This window comes from Meles meles, chromosome 9 (genome assembly GCF_922984935.1).
Source record: "Meles meles chromosome 9, mMelMel3.1 paternal haplotype, whole genome shotgun sequence".
Taxonomy (NCBI): domain Eukaryota; kingdom Metazoa; phylum Chordata; class Mammalia; order Carnivora; family Mustelidae; genus Meles; species Meles meles.
In genome coordinates, this window is record NC_060074.1 from 17,734,821 (window position 1) to 17,754,261 (window position 19,441).

The following is a 19,441-nucleotide window of genomic DNA, read 5'->3' on the forward strand; positions in this document are numbered from 1 at the left end:
CTGCTCTAAGAAAAGTTACTATTCTAAGTAGCACTAAAGTACCTGGCTTTCTTAGATTTCTCTGAGTTTGTCAGGATATTCCAACCTTTCATTACTGGCATGGCACAAGCAGCTACAACCTGCAATTTCAATGGAAAAATCTTTAAGTTCCTATATTTACTTGTAATTATAAGCAACCCAACATATGAAAAGATCAAGTCATGCATCTAAAAAGAAACAAAGAACAGTATTTGAATACATAATTTTTCAGTTTTCATATTCACAATATGATAACCTGACTCTTTCTCTTAGAAAAAAATAAGACATCATACTTCTAAATTCTATTCTTATAGTTAAAGCAACTTTAGACTCTGAAACAGAACATCAAATAACTCTGTTTTGATTAGCACGTACTACTGAATTAAAACTACATGAGACAAAATGAAATTAAACTGAAAGCGAACCTCTTCATTACAATCCTTCTCTAGTGAAAATGGAACAGCAGAAGAGCTTTCAGCATGATGTTTGGCAATTCCACATCCTATAGCTGTGTGTCTTATCACGTGGAAATACTGGCAGGTTTAAGAAGTCACCTTTAATTTCCAAATCTATTACATTTATATAGTGCTTGCATTTATAAAGCACTTTCGTCAATGCTTTTCTTTTTTTTTTTTTAAGATTTTATTTATTTATTTGACAGAGAGAGAGATCACAAGTAGGCAGAGAGGCAGGCAGAGAGAGAGGAGGAAGCAGGCTCCCTGCGGAGCAGAGAGCCCGATGCGGGGCTCGATCCCAGGACCCTGAGATCATGACCCGAGCCGAAGGCAGCAGCTTAATCCACTGAGCCACCCAGGAGCCCCTCATCAATGCTTTTCCAGTTTTGAAATGAACAGACTTAACTGCACACAAAGAAATAAATTTCTAGAAACAGTTAAACGGGGCTAGGTTTCTCCACTACGATAATGATTCTAAATAAACTTCTAAATAATGTTTGCTGCAAGATTTAAAGTTTTCTACCTTCTACAGCATGGTATGGAATTTTAGGTATCAAGTACCTTAGGAGCTTTCTCAATTTCAACCAGGCACATCCTGCAGTTTCCAGCAACAGACAATCTTTCATGATAACAGAATCGAGGGATCTGCATGCCAACCTTCTCACAAGCCTAGAAGACAAAGTAAATATTTTTTTGCATTAGGATAACCTAACCTCATCTATTTCTTGCCTAAAACACAGAAGAAGAAAAAAGTCATCCCCACCTACCTTATTACACCTATCTATAAATATCTATACCTTCATTCATTCTTATTCCATTCCTGAACAGATTTCCCTCCTTCTTTGTTCTTGATTACTACCCCTATCTACTCCTAAGCTGCTTCTTTAAGAATCCTCAGCATACCTATACCTTATGTGGAAGAAACGAAATGAACCAACCTCTCAGATTGTGCTGAAGGTTTGACCCTCCATTTCCACTCTGAACTGCTGTCCACAAAGACACCCCTTCAAACTCTGTCCCAGTGGTTTCGGGATTTCTTCTTTGCTTAGGTCTCCCCCTTTGGATTAGACTTCAACTTACACTGTCTAGTTGGCTATAATCTGCTTCTATATTGGCTCCATATTCCCTACCTAGGACTCATACTCCCGTTGTCATTGACACTCTCCTCAGTTCCCATTTACCTACTAAGGGGGATTAGCCCAGCTCTTCTAATTATCACTCCTTCTTGAGGCCTACAAACCTATTCAAATTTCCCCTGGAGTTAGTTCTTCCATCTTTAGCCCTTACCTTAAAGCAGTTTCCTCAAATGCCAATGTTTCAACTACTTAGCAAAAACGTATTGAGTCTTCCTGTGTGCTAGATACAGAGGGTATAGGAAGTAACAAGCAAGATCTGGTCCCTACCTTTGTATGAGCTCACATTCCAGATGATGATTATATTTAAACCCTCATTTGTAGCCCTGAGAGTCCACCTCTCCTCTAAGCTTTAGACTTAAATAGGCATGCACACGTGTATCCTCTCTAGACAGGTAAAATTCAACCTATTTCTGTCTCCTGTGAACATCCCCAAATAAGTTAACAAAGCCAGAAACCACAAAAATTCCCCTGCTCTTCATTGTTCCCAAAGGCCTGTATCTTACTCTCCCTGAATCTATCCTCTTACTTTCATTCCCATCGCTACTATCTATTTTAGGCCTTTCATTTTCTGCTTTACTAATGCAAGATACTTCTCCTTTGTCTCTCACACTAGTCTTGTTATTCTCCAAACCAACATCCTCTATAGTCACTGTCATACTGCTTAACTGCCATGAAAACTGCTGATAGGTCAAACTCTAAGCTCTTTAGCATGACAGTATCTTCTTTCAGGACTAGACCTCTCTATCAGAGTAATGTGAGATCCTGTTATCTTCTACATATACCTTATATGGCAACAATACCAACTATTTGAAGCTTCTTTGTCCAAATATAAACACTTACTTAGCCTTTAAAATCTCCTCAGGGATCACCTGAGATACCCCTAACAGCTCTTTCTATCACCTCCTGTACCTGGCAAAAATACTCTCCACTGCATGTCTGTGCTTGGCAGACAGTCTAGAAATGACCGCTAACATGAATGAAGAGCATTTTAGCTTCCGATAACTTGCAGATGGAATGAAGCATCACTTCTCCATGACCAACTCTGTTAGTTCTGAAGGAATCTGGAAAAATTACATATTCCAGGCATAAATTCAAGAACAGACTACCTTCCATTTACCTGCTTTGTAGGACACATTCCTGGAAATATTACTAAAAATCGATAAGTTACATGAAGTGAAAAGCATCAAGCAGGTTCACAACAAAGATTACCTTTTCCCCAAACTTACCCATATTAATTTATAATTTGTATTTGGTAACTTCAAATTTCTAGTAGGTATTTACTTGGAAAACAGAAGTAAAACAATTTACTACCATAATCACTAAGAAAGTCAGAAACAGATAAATGATAGCTCACTTTGAAATGCCAAGATTTTAAATCCAATTTATTTTCATATAATTTTACTATCTATAGTTCTTTTATGAGCATTTATCAAGGAATCTTAAAATTTTTAGAAGTAGATAAACGGTATAAAGGAAGAAAATGATATTCCTTAGAAAACCAGAACATATACAAAAATAAAGAATTAGAACATATGCCTACTTGGAGGACGGTAGTTCCTGGTTCCACCATGACAGATTGACCATCAACAAATACTTCAATTAAGTTGCTTGCTGCTGTGGCAGTTGTTCGAACTGACCATCAAAAATATTGAGATGAGAAAGAAATTAAGAGTTAAATTTATAATAGCAGAGGATAGTGGATTAACTCTAACCTACAAGCCTAAATATTTCCCTCATTTTATACTATTCCCCTCTACTTCTCTAGATGCAAACCTATGAAATACAGAATTAGACAAAAGCTTTTCCAATCCTGAATACCAGCCAGAATATGGCTATCCACTTTTAATGGTAGTTTAAGTTGAAACTTAATACCACTGAAAATATGTTCATGGAAATACCATTTTCCAAAAGCAGCATAACTGCTTTTTCCATTCTGGCACTGATAGGCAGTTCCTACTACTTTCTATTTCATGACCCCTTCTATAAACTATTTAGTTATATTTAAAAAACTCTAGGGGTGCCTGGGTGACTTAGTCGGTTAAGTAGCCTACTCTTGATTTTAGCTCAGGTCATGATCTCAGGATTGTCAGATCAACCCCTGTGTCAGGCTTCCTGCTCAGTGGGGAGTCTGCTTCAAATTCTTTCCCTTTGCCCCTCACCCTGCTTGTGTGTTCTTTTTCTCTAAAATATATAAATAGGGGCGCCTGGGTGGCTCAGTGGGTTGAGGCCTTTGCCTTCGGCTCGGGTCATGGTCTCGGGGTCCTGGGATCGAGCCCCGCATGGGAATCTCTGCTCAGCAGGGAGCCTGCTTCCCTTCCTCTCTCTCTCTGCCTGCCTCTCTGCCTACTTGTGATCTCTGGCTGTGAAATAAATAAATAAAATCTTTAAAAAAAAAAAATAAATAAAATATATAAATAAATCTTTAAAAAAATTATTTTATTCGACTAGGATCATTTGTTTCTATTTTACTTAAAACAAATTACAGTTTAGGGTCTTTCAAGAAACATTCCAGGGGTGCCTGGGTGGCTCAGTGGGTTAAAGCCTCTGCCTTCGGCTCAGGTCATGATCTCAGGGTCCTGGGATAGAGCCCCACATTGGCCTCTCCGCTCAGCAGGGAGCCTGCTTCCTCCTCTCTCTCTCTCTCTCTGCCTCTCTGCCTAGTTGGGATCTCTGTCAAATAAACAAAATCTTTAAAAAAAAATTCCATAAACCAATGAATTTACAGAGAGAAAAAGGCTAGTACCCACAAGTGCAAAAAAAAAAAAAATACTCACCACATCCTTTGGAAGACTTATTAGAAAGGCCTACTAAGGCCCTTCTTAGAGGTATCCGTAACATATTGCTAAGAATAAAACAAAGAAGGGTTATATTATCATAGGAAAAAATAAAACCCTAATTACAAACTTTTTGGTAATAGTTCATAAGTTTTAAACACTCCACAAACATTATTACATTGAACATCCATGAGTCCTGATTTTTCCCCTCAAATTCTAGAGATGAGAATACCAAGTCTCAGGAGATTAACTGATTTGTACAATCTCAAGAGGTAAGAAGGAGCAGCTAGCATAAAAATCTATGTAAAGGGCAATTTTGTGCTGTTTTTAACTATCAACAGATGATCAAACATAAAACACTATGGAGTAAAATAAACTCGAAGAACAACAGTGAACTTACCATTAATACTACGTAAAGTGACGTCTACCCTCCTTCATTTCCTGCCAGTACTCACTCTAACATTCTATGTGCTACGCAGTGATCTACTAAATGCTCCTGAGAGTCTGAGCTGGCTCACAAGTTCAAGCCTTTTAAGAGTCTGGAGTGCCATTTTCTGTGCTTAGTACATTTATCTTGCGGATTTGCAATTAGATGTCTGTTCTACCCTCACCGTATTATGAACTGCTTAAATTTTTCCATCTTTAGGGCCTATTTCCAAGTCTGGTACATAGTAAGCTCTAAAACAGTGGTTTTCAACCAGGGACAGTTTTGCTTCCCATGGAACATCTGTCAACATTTGGACACTGTTGTAATAACTGGGGGAAAGCTACTGGCCTCTAGTGGGCAGAGGCCAGGGTTCTGTTAAACATCCTACAATGCACAGGACAGTCTCCTATAATAAATGTTCACTGAATTACTAAAAGAAATGGCAGTGAATTACATAAATAACACCAATTAAAGATATACACAAGCAAAAAGAAAAGCTATCTGAACTTTTAGAGTTTTTATCCATTCACTTGGTCATAAGGTCTAAGCACTGAGCTTTCTGTCTATTCACTCGATCAAATGGACTAAGCATCTGAATTATAATTTTTCACTTAGAAAGTCTAAAAAAGGAAATTATGGGATCAGAATGTATCAACGTAATGACTTTCAAAGGTAGAGAGTGGAAGACAGTCCATACACCTAAGATTTAAGCATGAAGTTTCACTTACCTATTACAGAAGAGGTATAACAGAAAATGTCATTAAACCAGACTTTAGTTAATTCATAACATTCATTAATTCAGAACTTGTGATTCTAAATTTGCAGACATGAAGTCTACCACCCACAAGTGAGTGATTTTTGGTAAATTGAGTTTCTGCTTCTCTATTGATAAGGAAGAAAACAATACTTCCTAGGCTATGCATTATTTGTAGTAGTTCAATAAATGTCAATTAAATCTAAATTCAGTTCAGACAGTACTAGCCACTGAAGAGCAGTTTCAAAATCCTCTTCCTTTGTACTCCCTCTGTACCATCAGCACACACTGTGTATACAGCTTCAGTATTCCACCTACTAAATTACAAGTTAGTCATCAATTTTAGTACCTACTGAAGTGTAAGCTCCTTGAAGAAAAATGGCGTAATTTGGTCATTTCCCTTTCCTGAAGACCTAGCCCTTGAAAAAAATAACCACCAAACAATCTCACCGAGTTCCAAAATGAGTAGCATCTGTCTTACTAAATTCTATTGATGATATAAAGGTAAATCTCAATTTGCTGAATCAGTGCAATGACAGACTGAAAATCAACAATCAATATTTCATACAACAATGTAAACACTTTCTATTATTTTGTCTCCAATACAATCTAAAAGTATTGTCCACTTTAGCTAGGAAATCAACCCGAACTAGGTTGTCTCTCGAAAATCCTGCATCAAAGGGAAGAGTGCATAGCCCCAACAGAAGACAGTTCGACAAAATTTCAATATGTACTTTACACATATTTATCTATCACACAGGAAAGGAAATTGTCATCTCTAAACGGGAAAATGTTAATGACCAAACATTTCTAAAACCAGAATGGACACTTTTTAGTATGAGAACAGTACTATTCCACATTCCCCACCGTATAGCCTGCATCCGTGCACTCCTCTCCCTCCAAGGTATACCACTCCACTGTATGCCACCATCATCTATCCTGGACTATTACAACAGCCCACCTACAGGTCTCCTAGCTTCCACACTGTCCCCACAGCTTCTCCCCTCTCCCTACAGACCTCAGATTGAAATGCTCTTCCTTCAGATCTTTCTGACTTCTTGTCCTTGAAATTGGGGCTTAACAGACATTCCTCAGGGAGGCTTTCCTTGATCAGCCTATCTTAAAATTTCCTAACTACTCCCCAGTCATATCACCCATTTTATTCTTCTTCGTAGACTCATTTCTAGTTTATAACAGACGTTTAATAACTATTTGCTAAAGGAATTCGATCTCAAACCTCTGGCCCAAACTTCCACTTCCCTGGAATTAAAAAGGGCAGGTGCTCTGACAGCCCCGTAACACCCTGCTTAACGACGCACATGCAATTCGGTGGAAAAAAGAACACTCTCTAAGGAAACAACTTGGGTGTTTATTCATCAGGAACAATTCAAGCTACATTTGCAATGTCCTCAAATCGTTCTGGACCAGAGCTGTGTCCGATCTACGGTCTTACCGTAGATGCATTAGATCCCAACATAGCTAAACAACGTAGCTATGTCATTAGCAGTGCGACCTTGGGCAAACTTTTTAAATATCATTTTCTTCAGTTTCCCCACCAGGGAAAAGAATAAAAAATACTGCCCAATGCACTCAATGGAAAAACAAAACAAAACAAAACAACAACAACAACAAAAGAGAGGTGTGGATGGTTGCTAAGGCAATAGGGGCCAAACAGTGTACTGTACCAAGTGCATGCTAACTTGGGGGGGGGATGCTCAGTCTTTAGGCCTAAGTCACTTGACATACGTCCTCTCCCAGGGAACAAAACGGCCTCCGCTCCACAAAGGGGAATGTCCTGCATTTCCCCTGCAGAATGAAGGTCACCCACAAGCCTGCCACCGGTCCAGCGCTCCCAGGGCCTCCAGGTTCTCCACCTGATTTCCGCTCCAAGAGACCGGAGACCACGGCCAACTGCCCTCACCTGCCGGCCCTAGGGGCTTCCGGGGGAGGCGGGGTGGGACGTGGTGCCCGGTCAAGGACAAGAGTAGAATAAGTCACCTGGGCCAAAAGTCTCGACAAGAAATCAACTCCTATGCCAAGAGGAACGTCAGCCTTCTCACGCTATTCACGGCCTCACCTTCTCCTCGGAGCCGCCGAGGCCGCTCCACAGAATTGTTGTAACGCAACAGCCCCCTCAAAGGCCGGATTGCTTATTCAATATGGCGGCCTTGGCAAATCTCGCCCGTCGGGCCTGGGGAACGGGAAGCCAGGAGGGACTAGAAACCCCTGATTCGACAATTTCCGTTCAGCACGAGTTCGGCAATTTCCGTCGCCCGAACAGGGGGCGGGGCGGAGGGCGAACCGCCTAGAGGGGGCGGGGGCGGAGGGCGGGGAGACAGTTTCGAACCGCAGTTCCGCCGGAAGTAGCTATGCGCCTGAGGCCGAGCGTCTTCGGTCATCTCCGGCGCTTCGAGGGGCGGTTCCTGTAGTGTTCCGGAGCCGCGGAGGTACTAATTTAAGAAATACCCATTTTATTAATTTATTTGCAAACACAAAGAGGCCCGCAGACAATCGGTGGGTCGTTGAGTTCAGAGCCCCCGAATTTTTCGTGGAGGAATGAGTCTCTTAACGTACTTTGACCTTTAACCTTCGACCCGGTGCGGCAGAGGGAAACGCCTCCGTCTCTATATAAGGCATTTTCCGACCTTTGCGGCCTTTTTTTTTTTCCTCTTAGCGTTAAGCAGCGGTTGCCTCCGCTTCTCTTTTCCTTCGTTGCCGCCCGGTTCCTGGGATCAGCCGACGCCATGGGTTTTGGAGATCTGAAAAGCCCCGCCGGCCTCCAGGTGCTCAACGACTACCTAGCGGACAAGAGCTACATCGAGGGGTGAGGACGGGTCCGGGATGGGGCCGGCCCACGTGGCGCGGCCTCTGCCGCCGCTGGGGGCAAGGCGGCCGGGCTGCGAGGGGCGAAGAGTTAAACGTGCTTGCTTTCCCCGGACTTGATTCCCCCAGGTTATCCCGCGAGCACTCGGTTTGTGGAAGCCTGTAGGTCTGCGTGAGATACTGCAAACTCTGGGGTCCACGAAGGGGCAGGGATTCCCAGGGTGGGGCGGAAAGCCAAACACATGGCCCCTGATCTTGAGCTTATTAAAAAAGAAAATACAGCAGCTTAGGGTTCTCAGTAGCAAAAGGGCCATTTCGCAGTAATTCGTTTGACAGAGGTGCCGTTTGTCGTTGATTTGCTGGTGTTTGTAGATTTTTGTCTTAGAGGCGTGTGCCATTTTGGTATTCTCGGCAGGTATGTGCCGTCACAAGCAGACGTGGCAGTGTTCGAAGCGGTCTCCGGCCCCCCACCTGCCGACTTGTATCATGCCCTCCGTTGGTATAATCACATCAAGTCTTACGAAAAGGAAAAGGCCAGGTAAAATCACCTTTGTCTTTATCTGGAGAAGAGAACGTTTTCTAAGCTTAAACTCAGGGTTTTCACATGACAGAATTGGACGCAGGCTACTTTAGTTTTGTTTGGGATCTCGCGAGCTTAATTATCTTTTTGACTTTAAAGAAGGCCGAGAGACTGAAGTCCTCCATTTCTTCACAGAACAGGTAGCACATGGACAGCAGCAGTGCACCTTTTCCCCACAGTGCCCTGACAGTGTGCCTGGACCCTGACCCGGGGGGCCCACCTCTGGGGTGAGAGGGTGGCTCATTCACTCAGTCCTGGGCCATTCTTCTGAAACTGCCAGCAAGGGTGGAAGTTTGGGGAAGTGGACTCCAGTTCACTAAGAATGGAACTGAGCATACTTAATGAAATCTCAAAAAGAAATATTCATACAGAAAGAGTAAATCATAGTGAGTATTGAATGTAACGTCTCACGTGCTCCTAATGCTTGTTGGGTGAGGAGTTAAATGTGCAAAAATATTTACCTGGGAGTGTTGAAGGGTGAATTCTTAGTACAAAAGGGATCTGTCGGGAAATAGTGATGGAAACACATTTTCATGTGCTGTTCAAAAAAGGGCATACTGACCTAGTGGTGGTTGAACTTAAATTTTTTTTTTCAAGCCTTCCAGGAGTGAAGAAAGCTTTGGGCAAGTATGGCCCTGCTAACGTGGAAGACACCACAGGAAGTGGAGCTACAGATAGTAAAGACGATGATGACATTGATCTCTTTGGATCTGATGATGAGGAGGTATGGCACAAATTAATATGCGTATCCGTGAGCTTAATCATAGGCGCTGTGGTGAAACTGCCTGGATTTGAATTCTGGTTTCACCACTTTATTACCTGACTTTTTTAAGTTCTCACTGGTTACGTGATGAATAAAACCAAATCACCATCTTTCGGCTGAGCCCCTGATGGATTTGCTTCTTTCTGATGAGACTGGTCTTTGTTGTGATGGTTCCACTAGCTATAAGCTGAGACACAACCAACTTTGTGAAACGTATTTAATTTTTCTTTATAGGAAAGTGAGGAAGCAAAGAGGCTAAGAGAGGAACGCCTTGCACAGTATGAGTCAAAGAAAGCCAAAAGTAGGTCATTTTATAATTTGTGCTGCTTTAACTTTATTTCATAATAATGTGAGTGATCTTTCTTGAAGTTTGATTTCTAAAGTAATTGCCTCTGCATTTGTTGACGACAAGGTCAGTATTTAAAAACCTGTATAGGTGGTTCTTCCTAGAACTCCCACAGCTACTGGTCTGCAGCTGTTCTTGCGGTAGCAGTTGTGGCATTCCACTGTGGGACAGAAACTGTTACACAATTAAATACCTCTTTCTTAGCACAACAGGAAGTGGGCATGTGAGTAACAAACACAAGATGTATTCTGTAGTTTTGTTTGGCTGAGGAGATGATCCATTAGGAAACAGATTAAGATTTTACAGGTTTTAGCAGTGTCTGAATAATGCTGGCTGTTCCTTTCCTTAGAACCTGCACTCGTTGCCAAGTCTTCCATACTACTAGATGTGAAACCTTGGGACGATGAGACGGATATGGCAAAACTAGAGGAATGTGTCCGAAGCATTCAGGCAGATGGCTTGGTCTGGGGCTCTTGTGAGTTCAATTTTTGCTTTTTGAAAGTGGCATCTGAAAGTTGCATACTTACGATGTTTGTCAATCAGTAGGACTTTGCTAACTAAGACTTTTCTTGTCCTTTTCAGCTAAACTAGTTCCAGTGGGATATGGAATTAAAAAACTTCAAATACAGTGTGTAGTGGAAGATGATAAAGTTGGAACAGATATGCTGGAGGAGCGGATCACTGCGTTTGAGGACTATGTGCAGTCCATGGACGTGGCTGCTTTTAATAAGATCTAAAAACATCATAGATCATTGCCCTTAAATAAAAGCTTAAAAGACAACTTTTGGCTCTAGACTCTTACATAGGGTGGTTTCCATTTTGAGGGAAGAAATTCAGTGGACAGTATAATCCATAAAAATAAATTTGGGTCAGCATTGTTAGATATTTATCCCCCAAAAGAGGAAAATACCACAAACACTGTGAATACAGGTGGGTATTAAGTAGATTCTATAAACAAATTCATAGAAATGGACTCAATCTGAGTATAGTTTCTGTACCCAATGCACAAGGATACCACTTGTACCACAGCATTTCAAGTTTCATATTTGCTTTTCTTTTTTTTTTTTCCTTAAGATTTTATTTGACAGAGACACAGCGAGAGAGGAAACACAAATTGGGAGGAGTGGGAGAGGAAGAAGCAAGCTTCCAGCTGAGCAAGGAACCCAATGTGGGGCTCAATCCCAGGACCCTGGGATCATGACCTGAGCCAAAGGGAGATGCTTAACTGACTGAGCCACCCAGGTGTCCCCATATTTGCTTTGTTTTCAAAAGAAATCAGATAAGCTTCGCTTGTGGAAATTTTGGATTAAGAATTTCAACTAGATTTTTACCCTGTAGATTTATAATGGTTCTGACCTTGGGTTTTTTGCAAGGAGTTACAAGGTAATACCTGGACTGGTTTTCCACAATGGAAATGTTGAAAGTACCTTGATGAGAAATGGGTCAATACATGTGCAGTGCTTAAGATAACATGACAGTGAATGTCCTTTATTGGACTAGTTCATGAAACATGGGGGGAAAAGGGAGTTAAATGTTGAGATTGACCAATGACTGATATAATTTGTCACCTACGGTCTTTAAGTTGGGGGTTACTCCAGGATGAAAAATCACACAAAAATCCCACTTAAGGGCCCCATGGGTGACTCAGTCGTTAAGCATCTGCCTTTGGCCCCCGTTGGGATCCTGGGGTCCTGGGATCTAGCCCTTCATCTCCCTGCTTGGCAGGGGGCCAGCTTTTCCCTCTCCCATTCCCCTGCTTGTTTTCCCTCTTGCTATCTCTGTCAAAATCTTTCTTAAAAATTTTTTTCTAAAAAATCCCTCTTGAAGGGCATCTGGGTGGCTCAGTGGGTTAAAGCCTCTGCCTTCCACTCAGGTCATGATCCCAGGGGCCTGGGATTGAGCCCTGCATCGGGCTCGCTGTTTGGCGGGCAGCCTGCTTCCCTTCCTCTCTGTTTGCCTCTCTACCTCCTTGTGATCTCTGTCAAATGAATAAAAAAAAAAAAAAAAAAAGTCCCTTTTGAAAGCAATATATGAGATGGGGTGTGCAACCTTACTAAAGGACACCTAACCCAGAGGAGGGAAGTTAGGTCAAAGAAAGGATTCCCAAAATTTGTTAAAACCATTGGAGTTTCTGGGTGGCTCAGCTGGGAAAAATCTCTGCCTTCAGCTCAGGGCTTAATGGTTTTGGGGGAGGTCCTGGGATGAAGCCCCTGCATCAGGCTCGCTACTCACTGGGGAGTGTGTGTAGAGTGTGTGTCTCTTGCTGGCCTTCACACTGCTTATGGGCTTCTCAAATAAAACCTTGGGAAAAAGAAAAAAAATCACAATCAAGGGGGAGGGGCAGAGGGGAAAGTAGACTCCCTGCTAAGCTGGGAGCCCCACTTGGGGTTCAGTCCCAGAACCCTGAAATGACCTGAGCAGAAGGTAGATGCTTAACCAACAGAGCCACCTAGGTTCCCTGATGGAGAGAGCTTGATTTGTGTTTTGGGGAATGCGATTTTTTGAGTAGCACTGTGTCATGGAAAGGTTATATATAAGGTAGTTGGTTCCCAGGCTATGTATGGTTCATAAACCTGGCTAGGGTGTGGAAGTGGGGACTGAGTGGGACATTTTACTTGGATTTGGATATCAGAACCTATTGGTGAAGGGACTTCAATAATGGAGTTGCTGCAGGTAAGTAGGTGAAGCCTGCTTTTTGTTGCTTTTTTTGAGTAGGTCCACACCAATGTGTGGAGCCCAACAAAGATCTTGAACTCAAGACCCTGAGATCAAGGCCTGAGCTGAAATCAAGAGTCAGATGCTTAGGCCTTGATCTCAGGGTCTTGAGTTCAAGATCTTTGTTGGGCTCCACACATTGGTGTGGACCTACTCAAAAAAAGCAACAAAAAGCAGGCTTCACCTACTTACCTGCAGCAACTCCATTATTGAAGTCCCTTCACCAATAGGTTCTGATATCCAAATCCAAGTAAAATGTCCCACTCAGTCCCCACTTCCAAGAGTCAGATGCTTGGGGCACCTGGGTGGCTCAGTGGTTTAGGCCACTGCCTTCGGCTCAGGTCATGATCTCAGGGTCCTGGGATCGAGTCCCGCGTCGGGCTCTCTGCTCGGCAGGGAGCCTGCTTCCCTCTCACTCTCTCTGCTTGCCTCTCTGCCTACTTGTGATCTCTCTCTGTCAAATAAATAAATAAAATCTTTAAAAAAAAAAAAGAGTCGGATGCTTAACCAAATGAACCATCCAGGCGCTCCAGGAATTACTGACTTCTAAAAGTCCTATTTTGTGGTCTCTAATCTGTAGACCAAAGAGATTAAATGATTTGTTTGAAGTCAGAATTTTCCCAGTCAAACCAGACAGTACTATTTTTTTCCTCTCAATCTGACTTTCTTTATATGGGAGAGTACCCTAAATGTGGGAAATTGTTTAAGTCTGAGATAAAACTTATTTAATTGGTGTATGTATGCACTTATAACTGCGATCATCTTAATTAAGCAGTATTTCCAACGTCATGAGAAATTTTCCGGTTGTCAGCATCAGGAAAGCCAGCAGAGGGCAGCACTTCATTTTGTGTAGAAGAGAGCTGCGGGATTCTGGAAATGTTGCCATGGAAAGATCGAGATGTAGCAACTAGTGAATAGCAGCCCCGAATTACTCACAATGATCGACATGTTAAAGGGATTGAGCACCAGATAGCTGGAAGAAGTATTAACAAAAATGATAAAAAACTGTTGATTAAAAATGTGGTTCAACGTAAAAGCTAAAAAATTTAGAATGGTCATTTCAAACCACAGCTGTCTTATAAATCTTAAAATGATAAATGAAGCACGTGACTTTAAAAATCTTGACTCCACAGCCTCCTATAGATACATTTAGTGGTATATTTTCATTTTATATTTAAAAAAAAAAGATAAAACAGTAACATAGTTCAAAACAGGTTATACAGTGAAGTCTCTGTGTCTTCCCCGCCCCTCTTCCCCCTTGCCCAGCCTTCCAGTTTAGCTCCATAAAAGCAACCAGTATCAACAGGTTCTCAGCAATTTCCAGAACTAGTGTGAGCACATGCGTGAAGTAATTGTAGCATACAATGCAAACTGTTCTGCACCTTTTTCTTTGTCCTTAAAAATAGACGAGGATGTCTTGAAATTATATCTTGAATATTCTATGGCGGTACTTATAAAGCTTTCTCATTTTCTAACAGTTACATAATCCATTGTCTCATATCTTATTTAACCAGTCTATTTGTTGGAGCTTTAGATTGCTTTCAGTTTTCCGCTGCTATAAGCAAGCTCACATTTGCTTGTGAGCTTGTATACTGAATAACCTGTTTTTGAACCAATGGGCTCAGAAGGCATGGGTAGACATGGAGAAAGAGAGATTTTTTGGTTTGCTTCTGACTTTGCAGTATTAACAAAAGATAAAAGAGGCCAGGTTTTTTTTTTTTTTTGTATGCCCATAAATGATTACAGTAACTCAGACCGTACTTATTTTTCATTATTTGGCATCCCTCACACAAGGCTGAGAACAGTGTGGGAATTAAAAATGATTCATTCAGCATCACTATGTTAGAAGCTACAAAAATACAAAAGAAGAGTTAAGAAAATTACAATAGGGAGCTGGCTCGAACACACGTAAAATTGTTAAAAATTAGTCATTTTGTGATTAAGCAAGTAATCCAAAAGTTCAGAAGGTTTGGGAAGGCTAGAATTGAAGAAAAATTTTTTGGAGAAGTTGGGACTTGAGCTGGGTGGACCTTGACTAGTAATTTGTTAAAAGAAAAAAAAGAAAAAAAGGAAAGAAAAGAAAAAAGTATTCCAGGAGGGGATAAAAGGCAGGAGTAAGAATAGACAAAGCGACATTTAGGAGGGGACTAGATGAGTTGGGCTGGATTTTGCAGCGTCTGTTTGGGATTAGATTGGGTGAGGCCAGGTTGCACATCCAGGCTGGCTCCTTCAAGGGCAGTGTGTGTGTGTGTGTGTGTGTGTGTGTGTGTGTGTGTGTTCCGGGGTGGGGAGCCTTGTAGGCTTCTGAGCCAGAAAATGACACAGGCTGACAGCTCTGACCTGGAGGTGTTATGGATGGAAGCATGTGACTAAAAGGATGGTTACAGTCCGAACATGAATGGAAATGGCTAAATTATGGCATATATACTCAATGAAATACTTTATAAACAATATAACTAAAAAGTGACAGACTAGAGCAACATTGAAAAGTGCTGGAATTTTTCCCTATTATGAAAAAATACGCTTATGGGCAAAAACAAATACAAAAGGAGTTGCATTCATGTTTTGGGATCTCTGTGTAGCCCCCCACACACACACACACTGCCCCCGAAAAAATCCAATTTGGCAGTTATCGTCCTTAGAATAAAAAAGTAAAAAAATACAAAAATACATGCCTCATACACATAATCCATTTTTTAAAAAAGATTTTTAAAATTTATTTGTTTGTCAGAGAGTGAGCACAGGCAGGCAGAGGCAGAGGGAGAGGCAGGATCCCTGCTGAGCAAGGAGCCAGATGTGGGACTTGATCCCAGGACTCTGGGATCATGACCGAGCTGAAGGCAGCCGATTACCCGACTGAGCCACCCAGGCATCCCTTACTTTTGGACCCCATCATAAGCTATGAGATCAGCAAAGCTGACACTGTTATCAGCGTTTGGATAAGGAAACTGAACTCTGAAAGATGATTTGCCCAATTATTCACCTAGAGAGAGAGAAACGAAACCCGGGCCCTTGGCCAGGTAATGTTGTTGGCCATAGAATGAAAGAAGTTCTTCATCCCTGCTTTTAGACAATTTAATCCTAATTTATCAGTGTAACCCTTACTTTGTACCCTCAATTAGGGAAAGTGAGAAGATAAAGTCACAGAAGGGTAAATTGAAAATGGAAGTAAGACTGATAAAAACATTTTCTCATTACACGCACTGTATGGATGGTAACAGATGCATTCAAGAAATGACCCAAATGAACATCTGTTGTTTGGAATGCCATTGGCCTGCCTAGCTTTCAGTACATTAAAAAATCAAAGGAAAATGTTCATGGACTTCTTAAATTCATCCCCCAAGAGAAGGGGGATGCCCATATATAAGAATATTGAGGAACTATGGAGTACTCTTCAAGCTGGGCACCAACTTGTAAATGTTCTACCCTCATTCGGTCCCAAGGAAATGGGACTATTTTTTCTAAACAATTTTTTCTGATCATAGCCTCTTTTCCTTCGTACGTTTGCCCTTCCTGGATCACCTCCCTGAAAAGCCTCTTTTCTCACCTGCACTTGTGAAAATGGAAGCCATTCTTCAAAATGCACTTCAAATACATCTTCCGAGAAAACGTTCATTCTGCTTCACAGCCTCTAGGCACATAGTCTTTTATACATACTTATAAACTATCTTGTTTTAAGCTTTTCTGTGTAGCTCCCTTATTCTTCCTATGTTGATACAGGAGGAAAGGAGCTGACATTTAGTAAGCAATTAGTAGGTCGGAAGATGCCAAGAATTTCACTGATTAATACCAGCCAGGATTGGTCAAGTTGTTTCTAGAGCCAACTACCCCTCGAAGTGCTTTCGCTGCATCTCCTTTAATTTCCACAACAACCCTGTGCAGCATGGACCACTATTGTTATCCCCATTTTGCAGATGGGGGAGACACATCTAGAAATGTGAATTAATTTAACCAAGGACACAGACCCAGGATGTGTGGGAGCCTTAGTTCAAATCCAGATCTCCTGCCTCTGGAGGCCTTGGGACTTGCCCTCTTCAAAGAGCTGTTTTCCATTCAAGAGGCAGGTTTGTCTCGAGTCTGCGCCCCAGTCCCTGAGAGGCTGGGATTCTTAACTTTTCTGCCCACTGGGCACTGAGCTCCTCACTCCTTCCCTAATTGCTCCACCAGCCTCGGTCCTCTCTGTCCTGTTATTTAGTTATTCGTCCCACTCTTCATCAGGAGAGCCCCGGAAAGTCCCACTAACCAAATTCCAACTGTAGGGGGAGGAGGCTTGGAGTCCCCAGTCCTGGGCCCAGCGCTACTCTTGGGATCTTCCCTCAAACTGAGAATAAAACATTAACTCCTATCTCTGCTGGGGAGTACTTGTACTGTCTGCTACTTTCCACTAGCAGATTTCTGCGACATCCCCACTATCAGCTTTTTTTTTTTTTTTTAAGATCTTCATTTATTTGAGAGAGAGACAGCAAGAGAGGGAACACAAGCAGGGGGAGTGGGAGAGGGACAAGTGGGCTTCCCACTGAGCAGGACTCTGGGATCATAACTTGAGCCAGAGGCAGACTGAGCTATCCAGGCGCCCCCCTACTGTCAGCTATTTTAAAAGCCACTAAAACTAGTCTTTAGCCCAGGGTCTACGATCTCGCTGATATTCTATTTAAAAGCACGTTTCTATAAATATTGGGGTACAGATGGCTCTTCTTTTCACTATATCTGTATCTTTGGGGCAAATACCCAGTAGTGCATGGCCACAGTCGCCAAACTGTGGAAAGAACCAAGATGCCCTTCAACGGACGAATGGATAAGGAAGATGTGGTCCATATACACTGTGGAGTATTATGCCTCCATCAGAAAGGATGAATACCCAACTTTTGTAGAAACCTGGACGGGACTGGAAGAGATTATGCTGAGTGAAATAAGTCAAGCAGAGAGAGTCAAGTATCATATGGTCTCACTTATTTGTGGAGCAGAACAAAGAACATGGAGGACATGGGGAGATGGAGAGGAGAAGGGAGTTGAGGGAAATTGGAAGGGGAGATGAACCGTGGGAGACTATGGACTCTGAAAAACAACCTGAGGGTTTTGAAGGGGCGGGGGGTGGGAGGTTGGGGGAACCAGGTGGTGGGTAATAGGGAGGGCACGTATTGCATGGAGCACTGGGTGTGGTGCAAAAACAATGAATACTGTTACGCTGAAAAGAAATTTTTTAAAAAGTGGAAAAAAAAAAAAAAGCACGTTTCTATGGAGGGGTGCCTGGCAGTCACATGTGATTTGAGTCTTGATCTTGAGGTTGTGAGTTTAAGCTTCACGTTTGGGCGGAGACTGGTTTAAAAAAAAAAAAAAGTTTCTAAGGAAAGGACTCATAACCTTCCTTACATCCTCAAATGAATCCAGAGTTCCTTTAAGATTTGTAGACCTTGGGTGGCTCAGTTGGTTAAGTGTCTGAGTTCGGCTCAGGTCACGATAGCAGGAGCCTGGGATTGAGCCCCAAGTTGGGCTCTCTGCTCAGCAAGGAGTTGCTTCTCCTTCTACCTGCCTCTCCCCCTGCTTGTGTTCTCTCTCTCTCTCTCTCTGTCAATAAATACGATTTTTTTTTTAAAGACCTTTGTAGATCTTCTTAAAACATTTTTTTTTGTCTTGGAACACTGAAAAAATAAAATTAAAAAACATTTTTGGAAGTCTCACTCCTCATATCAAACACTGAAACATACTGAAGTCCATATTAAGTATAAGCTTTTATATAACTACGAAATATTTCATTTGACTCATTGACATAAAGACGTATTTTATAGACACGTGATTAAGTACATATTAATTTTGACTTTTCAAGTTTCCTTTTTTGTATTCTAGAGCCAACAATATTTTTTTAAGATCTCAACTATTTTCATAGGCTTTTGGTAATCTCTTGCTTCCTAGGTGGTACACCACCTGCTTCATCATTTTCTTCTGCCCTTGGTTGCTTAATCCCCTTCCTGCTTCCTCAGCCTTTCTCTTTCCCCCACAGCCCTGAGAATCTGTCCATCTGCTCAAACTAAGGAGGAGCCCAAGATATTCTCTTTGTCTTCCATCCTCCAGCTTTTCTCCTGATCCTGGGAAATCAGGGCCTATCCCTTGAGGGTGACGGGGAACGCAGAGTGGAATTTCTTTTATCTTTTTTTTTTTCATTTTATTTATTTTTTCACCGTAACAGTATTCATTCTTTTTGCACAACACCCAGTGCTCCATGCAAAACGTGCCCTCCCTATTACCCACCACCTGTTCCCCCAACCTCCCACCCCTGACCCTTCAAAACCCTCAGGTTGCCCCAACCTCCCACCCCTGACCCTTCAAAACCCTCAGGTTGTTTTTCAGAGTCCATAGTCTCTTATGGTTCGCCTCCCCTCCCCAATGTCCATAGCCCGCTCCCCCTCTCCCATTCCCACCTCCCCCCAGCAACCCCCAGTTTGTTTTGTGAGATTAAGAGTCATTTATGGTTTATCTCCCTCCCAATCCCATCTTGTTTCATTTATTCTTCTCCTATCCCCCTACCCCCCCATGTTGCTTCTCCATGTCCTCATATCAGGGAGATCATATGATAGTTGTCTTTCTCCGATTGACTTATTTCAGAGTGGAATTTCTTAAACCCGGTCATGGAGGGACAGACACACACAATAAGC

General features: G+C 42.1%; 2 protein-coding genes and 2 non-coding genes across 5 annotated transcripts in view; 3 read left to right on the plus strand and 1 right to left on the minus strand.

Moving 5' to 3' along the window:
• NDUFS1 (NADH:ubiquinone oxidoreductase core subunit S1) overlaps positions 1-7,790 on the minus strand; it is a 32,920-nt gene extending 25,130 nt beyond the window's left edge. Inside the window, exons 1-5 of one of the 2 annotated variants that reach the window (XM_046018980.1) lie at positions 7,642-7,790; positions 4,384-4,451; positions 3,150-3,241; positions 1,035-1,142; positions 43-119 (exon numbers count right to left, since the gene is read on the minus strand). In XM_046018980.1, coding sequence (XP_045874936.1) covers positions 43-119; positions 1,035-1,142; positions 3,150-3,241; positions 4,384-4,447 — 341 coding nt within the window. In that variant the 5' untranslated portion in view covers positions 4,448-4,451; positions 7,642-7,790. Of the gene's footprint in view, positions 1-42; positions 120-1,034; positions 1,143-3,149; positions 3,242-4,383; positions 4,452-7,562 lie in introns of both variants that reach the window. The other variant, XM_046018981.1, reaches the window with a different exon arrangement.
• Positions 7,791-8,238: 448 nt separating this feature from the next.
• On the plus strand, positions 8,239-10,857 carry EEF1B2 (eukaryotic translation elongation factor 1 beta 2). The gene is made up of 6 exons (XM_046018032.1): positions 8,239-8,388; positions 8,803-8,925; positions 9,565-9,691; positions 9,965-10,031; positions 10,426-10,551; positions 10,659-10,857. Exons 1-6 carry the CDS (start codon positions 8,309-8,311, stop codon positions 10,811-10,813), a joined length of 678 nt encoding a protein of 225 aa, XP_045873988.1. The 5' UTR covers positions 8,239-8,308; the 3' UTR covers positions 10,814-10,857.
• Positions 9,807-9,885, plus strand: LOC123951281. The gene has a single exon (XR_006820425.1). It is a non-coding gene; the product is annotated as a small nucleolar RNA SNORD51 (small nucleolar RNA).
• LOC123951283 lies at positions 10,184-10,316 on the plus strand. Its single transcript, XR_006820427.1, has one exon. It is a non-coding gene; the product is annotated as a small nucleolar RNA SNORA41 (small nucleolar RNA).
• Positions 10,858-19,441: the final 8,584 nt, after the last annotated feature.

Coding starts and splice junctions, on each gene's coding strand:
- EEF1B2 (XM_046018032.1), top strand. CDS start 8,309: ATGGGTTTTGGAGATCTGAAAAGCCCCGCCGGCCTCCAGGTGCTCAAC. Junction 8,389..8,802: donor GACAAGAGCTACATCGAGGG/GTGAGGACGGGT, acceptor TATTCTCGGCAG/GTATGTGCCGTCACAAGCAG. Junction 10,032..10,425: donor TGAGTCAAAGAAAGCCAAAA/GTAGGTCATTTT, acceptor TCCTTTCCTTAG/AACCTGCACTCGTTGCCAAG.